Raw genomic sequence first — 18,811 nt, forward strand, 5'->3', positions numbered from 1 at the left:
TACTTTTATCAGAATTTTATTCCAGTTTTAAACATGTTTGCATTTAAAGTGAGCACATTAAAGTACTACTGTACGCAAGTAAAATTAATGCTGCTGCATTTCAGAAATTAACACTTAAATTTTTCCCTCATAATCGGCACAACATTTCTGCATGTCAGTTTTTTTCCCCTCCCACAATCAATTAAAAGATCTGAGAAATAAAAAACACGAGACAAAAACTTATTTTTTCCCATTTTATTACTTTGTTACAAACAAGATCAAAAGGTGGTCCTTTACTTGCCGGGGAGGATGATGCCATCGTACTGAAAGAGAGGAGACGAGAATGAGAGGTTACACATGAAGGAATTTGAATTTTCAGAAGAACCGTTTCACTCAAAAAGGACGTGAATTTTTAAAAAGCTGCAAAACTTTTAAAAATAGTTTAATTACCCTTTTCAATAATTCAAAAATAATAATACAATCAGCCTCCTCTGATTCAAAGGTGCTACTTTTCAGCAAATTATCCACCAAATCTTATGATACATGTTCAGCATTTAACTTGAATTAGAAGTTCAACAAATATCAGGGTTTCCCCTTCAAAATAAAGGTTTAACATTTGGTCAACATTTGAGCTTTGAAAGGTTTATGACACTCAAACTGAGTCAAACATCCTGTTCCTCCTCTTTGTCGCTTTTAAAGGAGCGTTTTCTAAATTTCTTTCTTTCGAAACTGTTTAAAAACTTCAAAAATTAACGTCAGCTATTAAAAAAAAAATGTAAAGAAGCACCTGCTATGACCAAATCAACCCAACCTTCACTCATGCAGGTCACTAACAGCACATTCTCGTTCTTAACAGTGGTCTTATAAAAAGGTCAAGCCTCTACAGGAAATGAGCTGCACACCCAGTGGGAAACTCTTCCCCCTGGTGGTGAAAGTGTTGCCCTACAGAGGGTAATTCTTCCATAAAGGACACGTAATCTGGCAGCAATCAGGATCTGTGTACTCACTTTCTGCTGGAACCAGCGCATGGACTCCTCTTTGCGGATGCGGTGCTTGAAACCGATGCGGCCCCTTTTCCGCTTCTTGTCGGCGATGCTGAAGCCGGGTCTGCCAAGAACCTGAACGCAACAAACAGGGGAGAGCGCTTCAGAAAAGGCTCCGAGCAGCATGGATGCGCGTCTGTGAAGCCAAAGCTTTGACCTCAGTACAGCCCCCAAAACAGTTTTCAAAACTTGATTCGCTTATGAAATAAAAACAATCATTTAATACTTATGAATGTTACAAAAACATTAGCAAATATTGGCTGCACAGTGCACGACTTCAATAGGAGAAAGTAAACTCCATTAAAGCAGAGCTTAACTTTTTATGTACTGCTTCAGTTAAAGACGATCAGCTTTGTGTGTGATTTCTAAATCAGACGTCACATCCGAGTAAACAGCATGCAGCTGTGAGTGGGTTTATAATGACAGTCTATGCAGCTGCACCGCACTTCACATTCAGCTGTCACCACATTAAAATTAAACTAGGCTGTTTTGTTAAAAATTAACTTTCTCTTCGTGTCTTTGCTCACCTCCTCTGGTGGGAGGTCTAAAGCTCAATTTAAATTAGCGTGTTCTGTGTAGAGAGTACGATGAAGTCTACACCATTTCCAGCACTTATATTTGTGTGACTGTGCTGTTTGTTACACTGTGTATAAATTCATACTGAAGTCCTGTCGATTTCCTGATTTGGGATTTCAAAAGAATCACCTTCCTCAGTCAAGTTTCCTGGTATTTTTGGAAAATTGGATTTACATTAAAAGTACTAAGAAAAAAAAAAGGCTGAAAATCTGCGTATCGCAGCCCTGAAGACAAATTCTCATTTATTTTATTATACAGCAAAACCTGTTAAGCTGTATGCTATTTTTTCACGCTAATTTTTTTTTTTTAGGTTTCGGTTTTAAAAGGTAAAGAACTTTTGTTCCCCCTCACTGATTTAATTTAGTCAAGCTTAAAATATTTTTTTGTGGTTATAAAATGAGCAAAATAAATAAATAAATAAAAAATGGAAGGACAACATCAGAACAAAGTCTCTGTGCCTCACTGCAAAGGCCACACTACAATGATGGCATCAAATAAACTGACATGAATATAAAACACTGCTAAACATAAGCACTTGAGACAAACCTACTGCAGGAAGCTGCTCCGAGGATTAAATGAGTCAAATAAATCCCCGTTACATCGTATTTATTATGATTTGTTGTCTTAATGTCATCTAAAACCATAAAACCCTCAAAAACCTTGAATGACAGGTCCAAACAACATCAAGCACCCACACACGAACAATCAAAGCAAAAGGAGACAAGTAGCCGTTACTGACCCACCAAATAAGCGCTACAATTATCTACTCTTAAAGGCATTTGAGTCTTCCTCACCACATAGAAGTCCAGACCGTAGATGCCGATGCTGGGGTCGTACTTGATGCCCAGATCGATGTGCTCCTGGATGCCGAAGCCAAAGTTTCCGGTGTCGGAGAAGTTGTTCTTTCTCAACTCGTACTCACGCACCTGGAAGCAGCAGAGGAGAACAGATTTACAGCAACAGCACAAGAAAATTCCCCCAAAACACGACAACAAATCTGAATATTCATGTCAATTTGAATAACTCTACATTAATACAAATTTTTTTTGTGAAGAACGATGAATTTTTTATTGAAAAGTTTTCTATGATTTTAAATTTTAAACACTACAATATAAAACCTTAACATTTATCAGTCTGGGTAAGCGACACCAAGGGCTGAAAAGTGGAAAAAGATCACATGGATGCAGGTAAAACATGACATGGAGACACAGACCTTGAGTCCCTTCTCCAGAATCTCCTCTGCTTTGGCTCCACGGACGGTGCAGTGGACAGCAATCTTTTCATTTCTGCGAATACCAAAGGATCTCACAGTGTAGCGGGCTGCAGGAGGAGGAAACAAAAACAACCTTTAAGTCCCCATAACAGCACGAAGCGGAGTGAAATATTTCCAAAATGCAGTCCATTCCTCCTCAAGGAGGTACACATTTAAGATTAGACACATAGCAAGGGGCTACAGGAAGTAGTTTAAAAAGTTGAACTACTACTGGCCCATCAAACACAAGGCGGGATGTGTGCCGCGGTTAATCATAACCTCTGTTCAGCTGCTTACATTTGACTTTAGGATTTGAAAAAGTCTGGTGATCATTTTTGTTTTTTCACAGTAAAATAGACTTTTCAAAGAAGTTTTCTTGACTTTAAGAAACAGGCTTAAACTCAACCGAGAACAGAAACATAACCCGGAGCCGTTACCACAGATTTGCTGGCTTGTTGCCCTCACTCATCAGCACCAGTTGCAGAAGTCAGTTAAGTGAATTATGCATATTTTATTACAGTACAACTAATAACTAAGACTAAACCACAGCTAGAAAGTGAAAACTTTGTTTTTCTATGCAGGAGGACCCGACTAGAACCTGCAACAGGCAACAATATCACTAATGTACCGGTGTGCCAAATGAGGACTACAGTCACCATCTCCTGTCAGGAGGTACGCAAGTCCAAGAGAGGCCATTGGCAAGTGAGTTTTCAAAGTAAAATACAAATAATGGCAACACAAGAGTCTTCAATACTCACAACTCAGGCCTCAGAGACCATTTCATCCCAATAGCTTAGATTCTGTTTGGTCTTACCCTCACTTGTCCATATGGCACTCTTGTGTTGTATATTTGTACTGTCCTTTATCATATACACAGGGACTTTACCTTTGAACCTGGTTGTACTGTGTAACTGTGACAAAGTTGTGTTTTTTGCTAAAGTGAGACAGACACCTACCCTTGGAGAAGACGGGGGTCTGCCCCGTGAGCTGCTCCAGCACCTTGGCAGCTCTGGTCAGTCTGTCTCCGCTCTCTCCCACGCAGATGTTCAAGCAGAGCTTGCGAATGCGGACCTCTCGCATGGGGTTCTCCTTCTTCTCACCCTGGTCCTGAAAGGGAACAACACATAGGATCAGCAACTCAAAAATATAAAACATGACAAAACCACCATCATCCAAAGTCCTCACACCATCTTAGCTGCTCCTGTTCCGCTAAAAAACCAGCCTTACTCGAGCTTCAGTTTATTCCTTCAGTCTCTTACGTCCTGTCAATGATCTGATCTACTTCAGCCTGAGATCAACACATGCCGGCCGGAGAACATGTCCGTACATATCCCCGCTGCTAATGCTACTGTTAGCACTGACACAAGAATCATACACGTCCTGATTTTTGGCAACCCCGTTAAACTGCCTAAAAACACCTCGATTAAATAACGACACGCTCAAAAAGCGGCCTGAACGTCTCTGCAATCTGAACTTTAATAGCGGAAGCGCACGGGTTCACAGTCTGTTAGCGGCTAGCTGGTTAGCATTACTCGCTTTCCTACTTTTAATCACTTTTCTCCAACTTTTATGTACAAATACGACCCCAGTGTGATCAACCACAGTGAGGTCTATGGCTCTGTTGACGGATCAGCCATCAGGATGAGCCTGCTGCTCCGATGACTGCAGATTTTAACCGTAACTTCACATTTCATCGCCACAGTACGACGTGAGACGATACTCACCGCCATGTTGGATCACTAAAAGAGGGCGTTTCGTTTCCGGCGACGTATATTTATAGTCGTGGGTTCACCGAAACGCGGCTTGAGGAAACATCGATGGAGAGAGCCAAGGTTCCGTGTAACGTGAAATAATAATAACAGCTAAAAACATCAACAACAACAACAAAAATAAATAAAGTTAAAAATATATCATAAAGTTAAAATGACAATAGAGCTAAAATATTAGACGTCATAAAAGAAAGTTTTAAACTTTTTTCTTTTGAAGGTAAAATCAGCAGTTTTGACTGATAAATTAACACACAGTGCTTTTTTTGCCCTGTTTCCCACTATAATTTAAGCAACGCTTCAAAATTCAACATAACTGCGCTAATAGGCAGGAGGAGGCATTTATGCTGGCTGCCAGGTGCTTCAAGTCTATTGAAAGATGCTCATGTGTATTTCTTCTGTATCACTGTTAACTACTATGTCTTTTCAATCTATTTCCTTTAGGGGTTACCAAAGCAGATCATCAGCCTCCATCTCACCCTGCCTCTAACATCCTCTTCTGTCACACTAACCCTCTCGACCACCTTCCTCGCTGCATCCACGAACCTCCTCTTCCTCTTTCCTTCCTGCCTGGCAGCTCCATATTCAACATCTTCTGTCCAGTATATCCACTATCCTTCCTCTGCACATGTCCAGACCACCTCAGCCTCGCTTCTCTAACCACTCAACCTGAGCTGTCTTGCTGATGCACATGTTGTCCATTCAGGTCATTCCCAGTGAAATATTAACATCTTCTACTCTGTGCCTTCCTGCTCGGCCTCCTGTCTTTTTTTAGAGCCACCCTTTCCAAACAAACACTAGCAGGTCTCACTACCATCCTGTAAATATCTGTTTACAGGATTAATTAATTAAATATATGTTGATTAAATATATTTTTGTCTTCAGAGTTTTTACCAGACAAAACAATTTCAAGACGAAGCAAGCCGTCCTCATTTCTTTTATAATTATTTGTGAAAGCAAGACAATTAAAAAATTACAATAATTATCATCCAATGTATTATCTTTTCTATATATTGCTATTTAATTAAGCAATAATTACACCTAATGGAAAAGCTGTTGGATGAGTTTCCCTTTTTGATCTATTAATATTTTTGTTTATGATGCTGAGTCATATTACACTTAATTTTTTCAAAAACACAACATTTAAAATGGTGAATTGAGCCACACCCACACAAAAAACTCAAACTAATGTTTTTGTATTTTATTATTATTATTATTTGCCTTTATTACACTTTAAATACCTCTCTATAAAATAGATTTATTAATTTTGTTTTTTTAGGTTGCAAGGAAGTCACATTAAATCCGATTTTCACAAAAACACAATAATTCAAAAAGATCTAAAATTCTACATAGATAGAAAAAGTGAGGGAACGGGAAATAACAACAACAACAACAACAACAACAACAACAATAATAATAATAAAGGTAAATAATGTGAACACAACCTAACCTTTAATGACATCAATGAACTATTTCATGGCTCGAAAGGCTGCCATGGAATAGCTCTACGACATGCACTATAGGTCCACCTGGAAGTTTAATGCTATTATTAAGTAAAGAAAATATCAGGATGTAAAATGTTTTTTTTATAACTACTTCATAACATCAAACAATGTACAATGACGTTAATTTGATTTCACCTGAAATGTCTGAAATCAGTTTTTGGTCACAGGGTTTCACTTAATCAGCATCATACTTCACATTTCTCATTACTTAACAGGATAACAGGCTATAGAAGGCATAACCCACCAGGACAGTAAATGCTACACCCAGTTTTTTCATCAGTGCTGCGTCCACAAAGTGAACCAGTACGAAGGACCTTTCCTCAAACGTCTCATTGCAGGTTTCATCTAAATCTTCCCTGGGCATCAGAGGTGGCACCAGAGCTGGAGGCTTCAGTAGGGGCAGGCCCTCCCTCCTCTGCTCCTTCAGGGCACTGACGAGGAAAGCCAGAGCTTTACGAGAGAAGGAGGACGGCGAGAAGAGGTTGCATTCGGGAGCAAAGAAGTGAGGGAGGTTGCCTCTGCTCGCATAGTCCTCCAGCGCCCGGACAAGATACAGGAAGCAGACAGGAAGGTCCTGAGGGTTCCATTTGGCATCGTCATACCTGAAAGACAGGATGCAGGGAGGAAAACATCAGAGAAATCACGTATGTAAGTTAAGAGTCATATCAATTTGTGGGCAGATTACAGGTCACTCATTCTTATCATTATAATTAGTAATAAGCATAAATATACTTTGTTATATTTACTTGTAATATTTTGCAGAGATTTAAATAGGAAATGTTTTGCTTGTTATTCAACTGAAAGGAAACGATTGTGCTAATCTTTACATATTTTTTATTCTTGGAGTCTAATAGGGTAGCTTTGGACCCTGAGCCACGATTAATTCTCCACATGCAACAATTTTGTCTTTTATTTTGTTTTTCACAACAAAACCAGGGACCAAGCTGAACTTTAGTTAAATAAAGATCAATGCACTAACATCAAATACTCTACTTTACTTATGTTCCCCAAAAACAAATAAATAAAAAAAAATGTTATTATTGTATTCAACTTCTTTCCATTATGGGCATGTATGTCTGCAACCCATTGGCAGTGGCTTCGTGTGCCACTAGAGGGGCCACTGCACAGTTTGGGAACCACTGCATTAGACCTTCTTTTGATTGGCTGTCCCTTACTAACAGAAGGTTTAAACAGGAGGTGGGTGGAGCTTCTCACAGCTGGGAACATAATCTGTTGCAGATGCTGATTTTGTGCCTCAACAATGACTTGTGCAAGAAAATATGCATTAGCAAATTCATTTAGGAATTCACTTTGTAGTTCTTTAATTTATTTAGAGATTAGTAAAGTCATTTATGTTTGAACAATGCAATTTCAAACAAGGTTGAGATATCTATCTATCTATCTATCTATCTATCTATCTATCTATCTATCTATCTATCTATCTATCTATCTATCTATCTATCTATCTATCTATCTATCTATCTATATATATATATATATATATATATATATATATATATACACACACACGTATATATATATATGTATATATATATATATATGTATATATATAAACATATAAGAACAAAAAGGAAAACATAACAGCAAGTGAGTTGGAAGCCGCCAGTACATCACATTTCTTTTTTACATGAATTTATCACCCACACATACGTCAGGAGAAATCAGGACTTCAAGCCAACCATCGTTAGCTCTACCTTTAGCCTACCCCTGTAACGAGAGTTTTGAGGAATACCTGGTGGACAGGGTGTGCAGGAAGGTGGTCTTCCCATGGTACGAACAGAGGTCATTCAGCTCTTCAGGAAAACGTTGTTTTAGACCCTCAATCAGAGATTTGAGGAGCATTAAGCACCGCTTTCTGCAAAAAAAACAAAAAAAAAAAACATATGGCAGAAAGGCACAATCCAAAAGTTTAAAATCTGTGACATTTGTCATCCACTTCATTAGCCAATTAGACAGTCTAGGCTCACAGGCAGGCTGGAGCTGATCCCAGCTCTACATTACTCAATTATTTGTTTATTATCTTATCGAAAATGCTCTACAAGCATAATAAGTGTAGCTCTAAAACAGAACTGCACAGGATGGCACAAGATCTGTAATTGCACTTATGTCATTTTACACAGCGACATCATCAACTCTGAATACTGTGGTCAAACCAATTAAATCTATCAATTAAGATTCTGTCTAAATGACACTCGACACTTAAGTGCTTTACTCCGGCCTGTGATTCCAAGATGATCAGATCTTGTGTGAGAAGATGTCTCACCGGCAGCATTTGGTGTCACGACTCTCACAGCAGGTTTTCTTGTTACCATGAGACGTGATGATTTTCTTCTCAATGTGAGAGAAAGAGATCCTCCAGCTCTCTGATGAGGGAAGGCAAAACATAATATCACCACGTATTCGGACAGCATACAACAAAACCGAGCACTGTCTATTGTGCAATAAAGCTTCAGAGATTCAAACCTATCTATGACCTGTCATAGTTTGTCTTATTTTATATTTTGTCTTTGCTCTTAGTTGTTGTTATTATTTTGGACTTCGGTCATGGTGTCATACCTGTACACTGAAGATGGATCAAAATGTATTGATTGTTTTTCCCCAGTACTCAAACTTCGATATCTCTGAAACCATTCACACGATTTGGACTGTTTTAAATATTATTATATGTCTTGTCCATGAGAAGATGTAAATAAAACAGTCGTCTACCTGCAAAACTGGGATTTCTACACATATACAAACCTGCTGTCATAAATTGGACATCCAAATATTTTAGTGACTTCAAGAATCCGTCACTTTGTTAACATGAGCTCCACCCCTGAGAGTCACTGAAGCATAGCACCAGATATTTGCCCCAAAACACTGAAGGACCTAGCTCAAGAAGCTTCCAACATAATGGGAATCTTTAAAGCTGATGCTGGAAAAACACTGAGAAACACCCCGACCTTTATCCTAAACAAAACATTTGTATCATCTTACAGAAAAATAATACTTTTTTAAACTTTCTGGCTGTTGTTGAAGTGAATCTATCAGGCTTTTCCTTATTTTCTGTCATATAGCTACCGTTAGCTGAACTGTTAAGTCAGGGGTGTCGAACTCCAGGCCTCGAGGGCCGATGTCCTGCAGGTTCTAGATATCACCCTGGGTACACACACTCAAATCAAATGATTAGTTCATTACCAGGCCTCTGGAGAACTTGAAGACATGTTGAGGAGGTAATTTAGCTATTTAAATCAGCTGTGATGGATCAAGAATCCATCTAAAACCTGCAGGACACCGGCCCTCGAGGCCTGGAATTTGACACCTGTGGGTTAAGCAGTTAAGAAAATGAAAGGATGAATGGTGGATAATACTTTTTTCAGTCACTGTTTCACCTTATGTTAAAGACGGACAAGGTTTCATAATGATAAATCAGAGTATGTATCACTATATCACTATATCACCATGAGCCAAACGCTCAGGCTGTTATGCTGGAGGTTTTTTCCTGTTAAAAGGGAGTTTTTCTTTCCCACTGTCGTTGAAGATCTTGCTCATAGGGGGTCATGTGATTGTTCTGGTTTTCTCTGTTTTCTCTATATAACTGAAAATGAATTGAACTGAAATGAATGTGCTTTGCATTGCCAGTCTTTTTTAAAACAAACCACACAGAAACTCCTCTCTGAGTTTGGGGTCTGGAGAGGAGTCAGCTTCCTCTCACCTTTGGCGTCCTCGCTGAGGTTTCGTCCTTTCTGCCTCTTTGGTACAAAATAACACGGCAATCTTCGGATGTCTTGAAGAGCTTTCTTTCCCAGCCAGTTGGATATATCCAGGCCATTACGAACCGCAGCCGGCCAACTTTGAACCTACAAACAGACACGAGGAGGAACATTACCTCACAGCAGGTGCAAAACACAGTTAACTCTTTTGCCACGTGTCATGTAACTGTCCCGGTTCACTGTTTAATATTTATTTTTTGGTGGGTTTCAATGGCATCCTGATGTTGTTATTCCTCTGTCAAGCCTTTTTTGGGATGCCTGTTTTGTTTTGCCCTTTGGGAGATGTCATTGCTAGATTTCCAAGTGATTCTATCTCCTCAAAATTAGTTTTGTGACCTTTGTGTATAGTGGGAAAAAAATGTAGGTGCATACTGGGGGCTATGTTTATTATTGTAATCCATTTTGAGGTGTGTTATGTGCTGTTGCTGTCTGGTAAGGAGTAAATATTCCTGTAGTTTTTCCTTGTGGTAACTAAACTGATTTCTTTGAAGCTTATCTGCTCCCAGAATAAATATGTATGGCATTTCTTCCCTTGCAAGTGAATAAACACCTTAAACTCACTGCTCTGTGTCTCACTTTATAAGCAAACTTTGAAACTGACACTAGTCAAAAAAACAAGCCTCAAACTGTCAAACCAAAAAAAGTTACAAGTTGATGCACAAGATAGGTTTGACAAAAGACTTAAAAATTTTACGTTACTGAGAGGGAAACATTAGAAACACAAGACTGGGAGAGCCCAGTGTTTCCAGAGCCCTTAAAGTACAGACAATACATGCAGATGTGTGGTTTTATTTTGCCAATAGTTTCCGGCGTCACTTTAAAGGGGTATGAGTAATTTTGGGGGGAGGAGAAAGAAGCCAGTGATGATTTCTCTTATGTCCAAGTTAAACAAACTGAGCATTGTTACAAAAGTGCTGAAGGTGAATCATGCACCATTCAGACAAAACTACAGGTCCTCCAGGCTTCATACCTTTAATTGTGATTTTGAGCAGCACACATAAAGCGGTCAGTAATCTTATTTATGACCACAGAGCAGATTCAGTGATTACCTCGAGCGCAGGAACCACGTCCACGGAGATCAGCTCCTCGCTGTTCTTGTCAGTTTTGAAGAGAGACAAAGTGACAGCCGGAGAGTGCACGCGCTTCCTGTTCACCTCCCAGCGATAGCATTCATCGGGCACTGAAAACAGGCACAGGTTAAATGTTAAAAACTCTGTTTTTGTTTGTGTAAGGATCCCACTCTGAAGAGTGCACATTAAGAGGCCGGTACCACTGTGATTAAAATGCATCTGAACATGTTGGGCTTCACTTCTCAACACTTGTGGTTCAGTAACATCAGAGTTTACTGACTACTCGTTATAAAATTGTTATTCACTGCAGATATTTTGGGAATAAAGAATAAAAAAAATCAATTATTTCTAATCTCACTTTATTAATCTAGTGATGGAGACTCGGGGTTGGTGTTGATGAACCTTTTTGTTAACGAACATCAAAATCAAAACTGCAAAGCTAACAGAAACGATAGTGCATACTTACAAAATCAGCAAAAATAACAACTTTAGTCTCTTTTTGTTTATTTGGTTCAGTTTGACTGTAGAGAGTTTGATGGATATGCACATAAACTCTGGGATAGTTTTGTCTGTGCAGTGCTTGCACTGTTACATTCTTTTGCTGTTAATGATAAAACCACAGTTTTGCTGCTGTGCATCTAAACTGAACTAAAATGAAAATAATGGAAAACGTGACACTATAATAACTCTGATGGGGACTAAGATACAGCTGTGTTTAAAAAATATCAGGATAGTGTTAATTAAAAAATGTCTCTGTAATGCACAAATGAGTTAACAAGTTCTTTTTTCAGTCTAGGTATTGATTTTAAATTATCCTAACAAGCATCGAACAAGATCATTTCTTGTGCCTGTTTGACTGGCCTTTATTTAGCCTCATAATCGTGAAAACTGGGCTCTGCTTAGTAAAAGTTGATCCAAATTTAGCCCAATATGATTGTCTGTTTTACATCCCATGAAACCATGATCAGATCCCACCCAATTAAGACCTGTTGACAAGACAACTTTAGGAAATTCTCTAAACAGTTTTGAGCCATTAAAAGGTGGAAAAGCCAGAAGACCAGCAGGAGAAACAGAAGTATAAGATTAGAGGTGAGGCAGAAAACCTTTGTAGGTCTTGAGGAATTTGCGGACCAGGCGATGCATCTCATTCAGGACCTTGCTCGACGAGAGGGTGAGGTTGTTCTCCAGAAGAAAATCCTTAATGGGTTGTCGAGTGGGCCGGGTGAGATCGAGCCGGTAGAAGAGACCCCCGTCGAGCTTCATCGGGTTGAGGCGTAGGTTTGGGCTGCCTGGAAACGTCAGCATTATGTCAAACTCATCAGGCATGTGGATCTGGGAGCAGAGGATGAATTAAAAGTCAGATCAGATCACATCAATCAGGAGGAGCAGAGACTGGGAAGGGATGTGCAGGAAGGCTTTCATTATATATTAATCACTAAGGTGCTATGAGATGTTTTAGAAACTACTGAAGTGATACTCGTGCATCAAGAGTTATTTGATGACGTGATTTGATGTTTTTCAGGCAGTCAGAAGATCAGATGAACAGGTGAACTTAATAAGAACAAAGGCAGGACATACGAATACTTAAAACTGGATTAAAAAACATAAACATTAAAATAGTCACGTCTGAATTAAAATTCAGAAGCTGTGATCTCACCTTAACTTTCTCAAAGTAGCTGCCGGCGTTGAGGCACTCTGCTGACTTGAATAAAGGTTCATTGTTAAGGAATTTCAGCAGATTCTCACGAAAATCGTTGACCACCTCAGCAGCCCAGCGACGGTCTGTCAGCCGGATCTTCAGGTCTTCGGCATTATTTTTGATCCAGGTCTCCAGATCTGTGGGGATGGCGGACTCCTCAGCCACCTCCCCCTCCTCTGAAAAGTGACAAAGATAATATTTTTTTAGGCAAAGCAGAGAGGTGAGCGTTAAAGATTCACGTAAAGCCCCCAAAATTATGGCAGTGTCACCTGACTGCTGCTGCTGAATCTTCTCTTTTGGTCTGGCGACAGGCTTTACTCTGTCTCCCACCCGTGCCTCACGTGGGGATTGTTGTTGTTTGTCCTTTAACTCCATAACTCGTTTATTTCAGCCTTTAACACAGATAAAATAACCTGCCGTTTAATTAAATCTATGAAACGTAAATATGGGAGATGTAAAAAAAAAATATTAGAAACACACCACTGACTTTGCCCATTCTAAAATCTGCAAATTTTCTGCAACCTATCCAACCTTTAACCTTTAACCACTGCTCTGTTCATTTATTTCTTCGTGTTATCATTGATTCATTTTGATCTTCTGACAATTTTCTTTTTTTGGAGCTGACAGTAACACTTTAAACGCTTTACCTGCAGCAGCTGCTAACCGCTGCTACACTTGTTTTTCCCGAGACAAGTTCAGGACCAAATATCTGTCAGAACAGAAAAAGTAACACGAAGCTTTTTATTAACTCACTCATTTCAAATTGTAAATCTTAATTACACAATAGTAAATTACATGGTTGTGTTTTGTTTTTTTCTGCAGACCAACTGCACCATCTTAAATGCCCAGCAGGGGGCCACAGCCCACACTTTGGACATTGCTGATCTAATTGTAGAGGTTTATTAACACGTGGTAAACATTTATACATTCTATATAAATTACAACAGATATCATACAGTTAGATTTTATGTCTTTAATTATTGAAGTTTAGGACTGTGTGCTTCTAAAAAAAAAAGTGTTTGCTTAGTCTTTGCTGGCTTTGATGTATTCCATATGATATTACAGTATGGTAAGGTTGTGTTGTTTTTGCAGCCCTGACCAACATCCTACATACACTTCAGTCATCCGGCCACACCCTGCATTGCTGCTATCCTGCACATTCACAGCTCCCTTCCACGCTTTGGTTAAACAAACTGACAGGACAGTTGAGCCCTTTGGGCCCAGTTGGTATGAACATGTCAGACTCACTGGAGTCCAGAGTTTGTGTCAGCTGGACTTTCATTAACACCACCTGACTGTAAAAGCTGCACCAAAGTGCTGTACTGTTGGTTGAAATCAAGTTACCAATGCTCTGTTCTCATACACTTCATTCATACACACGTCATTCACTTTCTTATTACCCACTGCAAAAAAGCAGGAATTTCTCATTGAGACAGTGAAAAACTTAACAGATATCAGAAGACTTCCTCCAAACAAAGTACAGCAAAATTCAAACAGAAGCCAGCTGAAATGTAATGTCAGCAGCTCAGCTGTCAGCAGGGAGGAAAACATTTATAATGTACAGGGTGTAAAAAAACAAAGGCCGGTCAGTCATGGCCGGTTTGTTTTAAAGTTTATGAGTAAAATGAACTTCTAGACTTCTCTGGAGCAATAAATGGATGAGAAAATTGCAGAAGCAGGGAAATATTCAACTCCTGACTAAGATAAAGCCCATGGCCTTGCATAATAAAATAAACTAAGTAAAAGAAAGAAATATTAAACTATACAATTTAAGGTGTGTTTTGTTTTGTTTTGTTTTTTGTCAGGGTGACAATTCATTACCGAAAAGTTTCTCTTTTTTCACTATTCCACTATTTCATTACAGTTTTGCTTTGTTTTGTTTGCTGTGGGTCTGTGGTTATTTATTCAGATTAGTCAAATGAATGTGATTTTCTGTGAATGAACAGAAAATGTCATCTTTTCAGTTAGAGGACAATCTCAGTCCTTTTTGCTTTTTCTGTAATTTTACGGATTTACATCTCAGGCTGTTCATCAAATTTGATAAAGCATCGTTTGATTAAAGGATGTGTTATTTAATTTATCGTGTACCTTGATTTTCTTTACAGTAAAAAACTCAGGTGAGATGTTTTATAGGTTATTGAGCAATACTTTTAGTCGTCTGCCACGCTTTGGATCAAACTTGGCTGTATGTGTCTCATGAAATTAAATGAGCTCTATGATAATTTATACTAGTAGATGGTAAATACCCAACTTTCAAATAAACAAAATGTAGCAGTGGGCCGGTTAGCGTTGTTTGTGTTTATGAACATCACTGCTCCTCCCCATCAGGGCTGTACGAGGTCCCTTTAATATCCCTGCAGGCCAGCAGTGTTAAGAAGGAGTTCGTGTAGTTAATGTTTAAGAAAACCTGATTGCGTAAGTGGATCCAAAGATCCAAAGAAATATGGAGGTAAATTTGACTGAAAAGGGTTGCATATGCGTACAATGTGACCCACGAGAGTAAACTAAGCGTTACACGCGTACCAGTGATTTCTGTGTAATGTTTAAGGACTCCTACGCGCGTGCTCCAATCCACACAGAAATACGAAGCGATCCGACCACAGGTATAACACTTTTATAAACGTGTACGTCCAAACCTGAATAAATACTGATCATTTACGCACATTATATTAAGTTCGGCTTCACGGATCCCGGATCCGATCATTTTGGCTTTCAAAAACCACAGCTGAGGGGCGAAAGAGCCGCGGCTCTGTGACCTCTGCCGTAAAACACCGAAGCGAGTGATTTGTGATGTGAAAAGAAGCAAATGAAACAATCCGACAGCGGTTTGACTCACCTGAGCAGCGTCCTCTTCAAATGGAGATGAAGCCCTGACTGTTGTGTTTTACTTCCTACTCTAGGATTACTTTCTCTTTCAGTTATCATGAAGCAGAATCTAGGGATGAAGCCCTCTTCCTCCTCCTCCTACCTGGGATCCGGTTTTGAGCTTCATCACCCCTGATGGGAAAATGTTGCGCAATGAGCTGGGGTATGTGCTCACACACCTTTTACGTTCAAGTGTGCCCAACAATGAATTCCCACAAAGACACCACTACATCAGGAAGCATTTAGGCTCTATGAATCAAGTGTGAGGTTTAATGCTTTACTTGTGTTTTTGTGGCTTTTATCTCTTACCTGCTCGTGTTAGGTCAGGATCACTTAAGTGGAAAGAATGTGTCATACATTCAACCAAACACTGTTCCAAGTAATCTTGCACAATCTGGAAATATCCTCTGATTTTTTTGGTTTCATTTTCAAGAAAATGCGAAGGCTGTGTCACCTTTGATTCTACTGCAGAAATAAATGAGGGCATAAATAATCCTTATTCTTGTTCTCTGCATACTCTGATGGAGATGAGAGAGCAGAGAACTTGTCCTGCTGGTGCTTAGAAAACAAACTGAAGCTTATCATGAACTTCAGAAGACACAGACAGGTCCACTCCCCTCTCATTATAAATGGAGAATGGGTGGAATCTGTCTCCACTCGAGGTTTCTGGGCACCCACATTTTTGTCATTCTCACCTGGACCCACAACACCAACGCCCTGGTAAAGAAAGAAAGCCCAAAAGCGGCTAAACTGTGTCCAGTTGGTCTCACAATGTGTTGCTAGCTGAAGGTCCAGCTGCTGTATTTCACAGGGAGAGAAAAGAAAGAGAGTTAACTTCACTCAGAGATGAAGATAAGAAAGACAGGACAGGAGAGGAGAGGAAGACGAGAGGTTAGGCGAGGTATAGCTGTGTTATTTAAAGTTACATGAAAATTCTTTACATTTAGTACAGGTTGAACAGGTTAGTTTGCTGTACTTCGAAAAGTAAAGATGAGGGTGCGACTGGTGCACAGTGGCTGTGGTTCATCAGTCAGAGTTAGGTTACACCCAGTGTAGCAGAGATTCATGTGAATTTTACCTGATGATGCTGAGATTGATTGACTGAATTCCAGCATAAACAGCGTACTGTCAGTGCAGAGGATGGAAATCAGCCAGGACAACTCATGACACATCTGCTGACATCTGTTCGAATTCAGTTGTGTACATCCACAAAGAGTATCAGGTCAGCTGATCACAGCCTGTACATTAAGAATATTTCTCAATAGAAATTGTGAGTTCTGATTCTTTTGCCAACACAGAGCCATCACAACTAATTTTAGGCTTCACCCACCTGCTGAGACTGTACACATTTTCCTGTTTAGAGGCAAAAACAAAGCAGGGAACAGAAAATAGAGACATAGTTTTTAGTTTCCTTCATCTTCTTCAGATTCAAGCTGAGTATAATTAGAATAAACGAAAGTTAGACTGAAGTCTGTGTTCCCATCTGCTGATATTATTTTATCATAATTATAACACAAGGTTCAGTTAGTTTGCACAAAAATAGAAACGTCCTACAAAGAGCTACTTTTATTTCTTACTTTGAGTACATTTCAGAGCCTGTACTTCTTTACCTTTACTTGAGATAAATCAGTACTATAAGTTTTACTGGAGTATTTTTATGAGTAGCATTTGTACTGCTACTTAAGTACAGAATGTCTGTATTTTTGCTGCCACTGAGAGTAATTAAAACCACCCAAGAAATCATTGAGAGGCCTAAGTCACCCCTGGATGCCATCGCCAAATCCTCCTGTGTCTGGAAAACCAGGGCCATCACAGGTGACCCCTTGCACCCCGCCCACCACCTGTTTGACCCGATGCCCTCTGCTTGGTGCTGTATGCCAAATATCCTTTTGGCAAGATATGAAATGGTAGCTAGAAAGCACTGAAGCATAGAGCAAAATGCTGGTATGAATGGGTGAATGAGGCATGTATGAAGTGTTTGAGTGCTCAGGTAGAGCAGAAAAGTGCATAAAAGAACCAGTGCTGCCACTGTCTGCAGTCAATAAACACAAAAGAGGCGTTTTCATTTGGCAATGTTTGAGATTTTTATTGTTTTGGTTTAAATGTAATCATGATGGTAGTTTTCCCTTGAAGGCACGAACCTTCCTTTCCTACGGAAACTCTTCCGATGGGTTTTAATCAGCATAAGCCAGTCCTTGAGTAGAGAGCTCTGCCTCAGAGAAGACGGCGCTGGATGGAAGGGGGGAAGGGAGGATGGGGCGGCCCGCTGCTGCTGAGACGCGACTTGTCGGTGGACCTCCTGCACGAGGATTCATTTCTTTTTGTCGGCTTTCTGTGCGGACTTGGTGACCTTTCCACCGCTGGCAACCTTCTTCTCGACGGACTTGATGACGCCAACGGCAACGGTCTGCCTCATGTCACGCACGGCAAAGCGGCCTGAGAGGAAATGGAGAGAGGAGTCAATGAGAGGCTTGAAACAAAACCTTAAAAAGTTTTTAAGTTTGAACTTCACAATTCAAAAGACAGCTTGGTTAAGTCTCATAATGGGTTATAACAACAGTTATAACAGGTTATAACTACATTAAAGAATATGTCTGTGAAGGTTCGTATGGCACAACATAGAAGAGCCACCTCCACGGGACAAGACTCGGCTGTCCATCTGCATCTAAAGGTCAAAGGTCACTCTTTCAAGGACACAAATGTTCCCATTTTGGACAGAAAAGACAGATGGTTTGAAAGAGGAGTGAAAGAAGCCATTTGTGTCCACTGTGAGCGACCATCTTTGAACAGAGGCGGTGGCTTACAACAAAAAACTGTCTGCCATCTATAATCCAGTTTTGAGATCCCTTCCCAGACGCCTTAACGCCCACTCATATCTTGGGCCATTTGACCTCAGGAAATCACATGATAGGGTGGGGCTAGGTTTCACAATGAGCTCACCCGAAACCTTGGCTGATGGTGACCTACACCCGTTTTCACACCTGGCTCGATGATTAGGTAGAGGATCATTAGGGGGCCCATTAAGACGAGGTGAAACGTCTTCAAGCAACTTAAAGAAGTCCAGACGCTTTTCTTTCCAAGCTCCTTAGACTAAAGAATATTGTGCAACATTTAATAGGTCACAATACAGGAACTCCAGCAACGCTTGAAGGGAAGAGGAACAACTTTATTGCCTGACCAACAAGTTTCGGCTTGTGGACTAGGTCGGCTACTGGACTAAGTCATTAATGATGAAGACGGGGGTGAGGAGACATAATCCCCACCTGTCTTAAAATACATGCAT

At 39.9% G+C, this 18,811-nt stretch overlaps 3 protein-coding genes across 6 annotated transcripts in view; all 3 read right to left on the reverse strand.

The window, feature by feature from the left end:
- Positions 1 to 18,811, reverse strand: part of rpl11 (ribosomal protein L11) — a 27,233-nt gene continuing 8,422 nt past the window's right edge. Inside the window, exons 1-6 of one of the 3 annotated variants that reach the window (XM_080296318.1) lie at positions 4,575 to 4,720; positions 3,807 to 3,957; positions 2,812 to 2,918; positions 2,393 to 2,524; positions 987 to 1,097; positions 1 to 302 (exon numbers count right to left, since the gene is read on the reverse strand). In XM_080296318.1, the coding sequence (XP_080152444.1) occupies positions 273 to 302; positions 987 to 1,097; positions 2,393 to 2,524; positions 2,812 to 2,918; positions 3,807 to 3,957; positions 4,575 to 4,580 (537 nt within the window). In that variant the 5' untranslated portion in view covers positions 4,581 to 4,720 and the 3' untranslated portion in view covers positions 1 to 272. Of the gene's footprint in view, positions 303 to 986; positions 1,098 to 2,392; positions 2,525 to 2,811; positions 2,919 to 3,806; positions 3,958 to 4,037; positions 4,721 to 18,811 lie in introns of those variants that run through there. The other 2 variants (XM_080296319.1, XM_026156601.2) reach the window with 2 other exon arrangements.
- LOC113014662 (cyclic GMP-AMP synthase) lies at positions 5,797 to 15,659 on the reverse strand. Of its 2 annotated transcripts, none has more exons than XM_026156331.2 (9): positions 15,500 to 15,659; positions 12,933 to 13,055; positions 12,622 to 12,839; positions 12,068 to 12,296; positions 10,944 to 11,074; positions 9,837 to 9,981; positions 8,406 to 8,505; positions 7,875 to 7,997; positions 5,797 to 6,723 (listed from the first exon to the last, which is right to left on the reverse strand). In XM_026156331.2, exons 2-9 carry the CDS (start codon positions 13,036 to 13,038, stop codon positions 6,330 to 6,332), a joined length of 1,446 nt encoding a protein of 481 aa, XP_026012116.2. In that variant the 5' UTR covers positions 13,039 to 13,055; positions 15,500 to 15,659; the 3' UTR covers positions 5,797 to 6,329. The 2 variants fall into 2 exon arrangements, with proteins under 2 accessions (XP_026012116.2, XP_080152437.1); XM_080296311.1 differs by lacking the exon at positions 15,500 to 15,659 and adding an exon at positions 13,311 to 13,357.
- Positions 17,588 to 18,811, reverse strand: part of LOC113014335 (elongation factor 1-alpha) — a 10,189-nt gene continuing 8,965 nt past the window's right edge. The window contains exon 8 of the mRNA XM_026155786.2: positions 17,588 to 17,964. Within this exon, the coding sequence (XP_026011571.1) occupies positions 17,840 to 17,964 (125 nt within the window). The 3' untranslated portion in view covers positions 17,588 to 17,839. The remainder of the gene's footprint in view (positions 17,965 to 18,811) is intronic.

Source organism: Astatotilapia calliptera, chromosome 22 (genome assembly GCF_964374335.1).
Source record: "Astatotilapia calliptera chromosome 22, fAstCal68.1, whole genome shotgun sequence".
In the NCBI taxonomy this organism is placed as follows: Eukaryota; Metazoa; Chordata; class Actinopteri; order Cichliformes; family Cichlidae; genus Astatotilapia; species Astatotilapia calliptera.

Excerpts from the sequence above, each read along its gene's own strand:
- LOC113014662 (XM_026156331.2), bottom strand. The coding sequence starts at position 13,038 with ATGGAGTTAAAGGACAAACAACAACAATCCCCACGTGAGGCACGGGTG. Across the intron at positions 12,297-12,621 it reads GCTACTTTGAGAAAGTTAAG|ATCCACATGCCTGATGAGTT; the intron begins GTGAGATCACAG and ends CTCTGCTCCCAG. Across the intron at positions 6,724-7,874 it reads CTGCACACCCTGTCCACCAG|GTATGACGATGCCAAATGGA; the intron begins GTATTCCTCAAA and ends CCTGTCTTTCAG.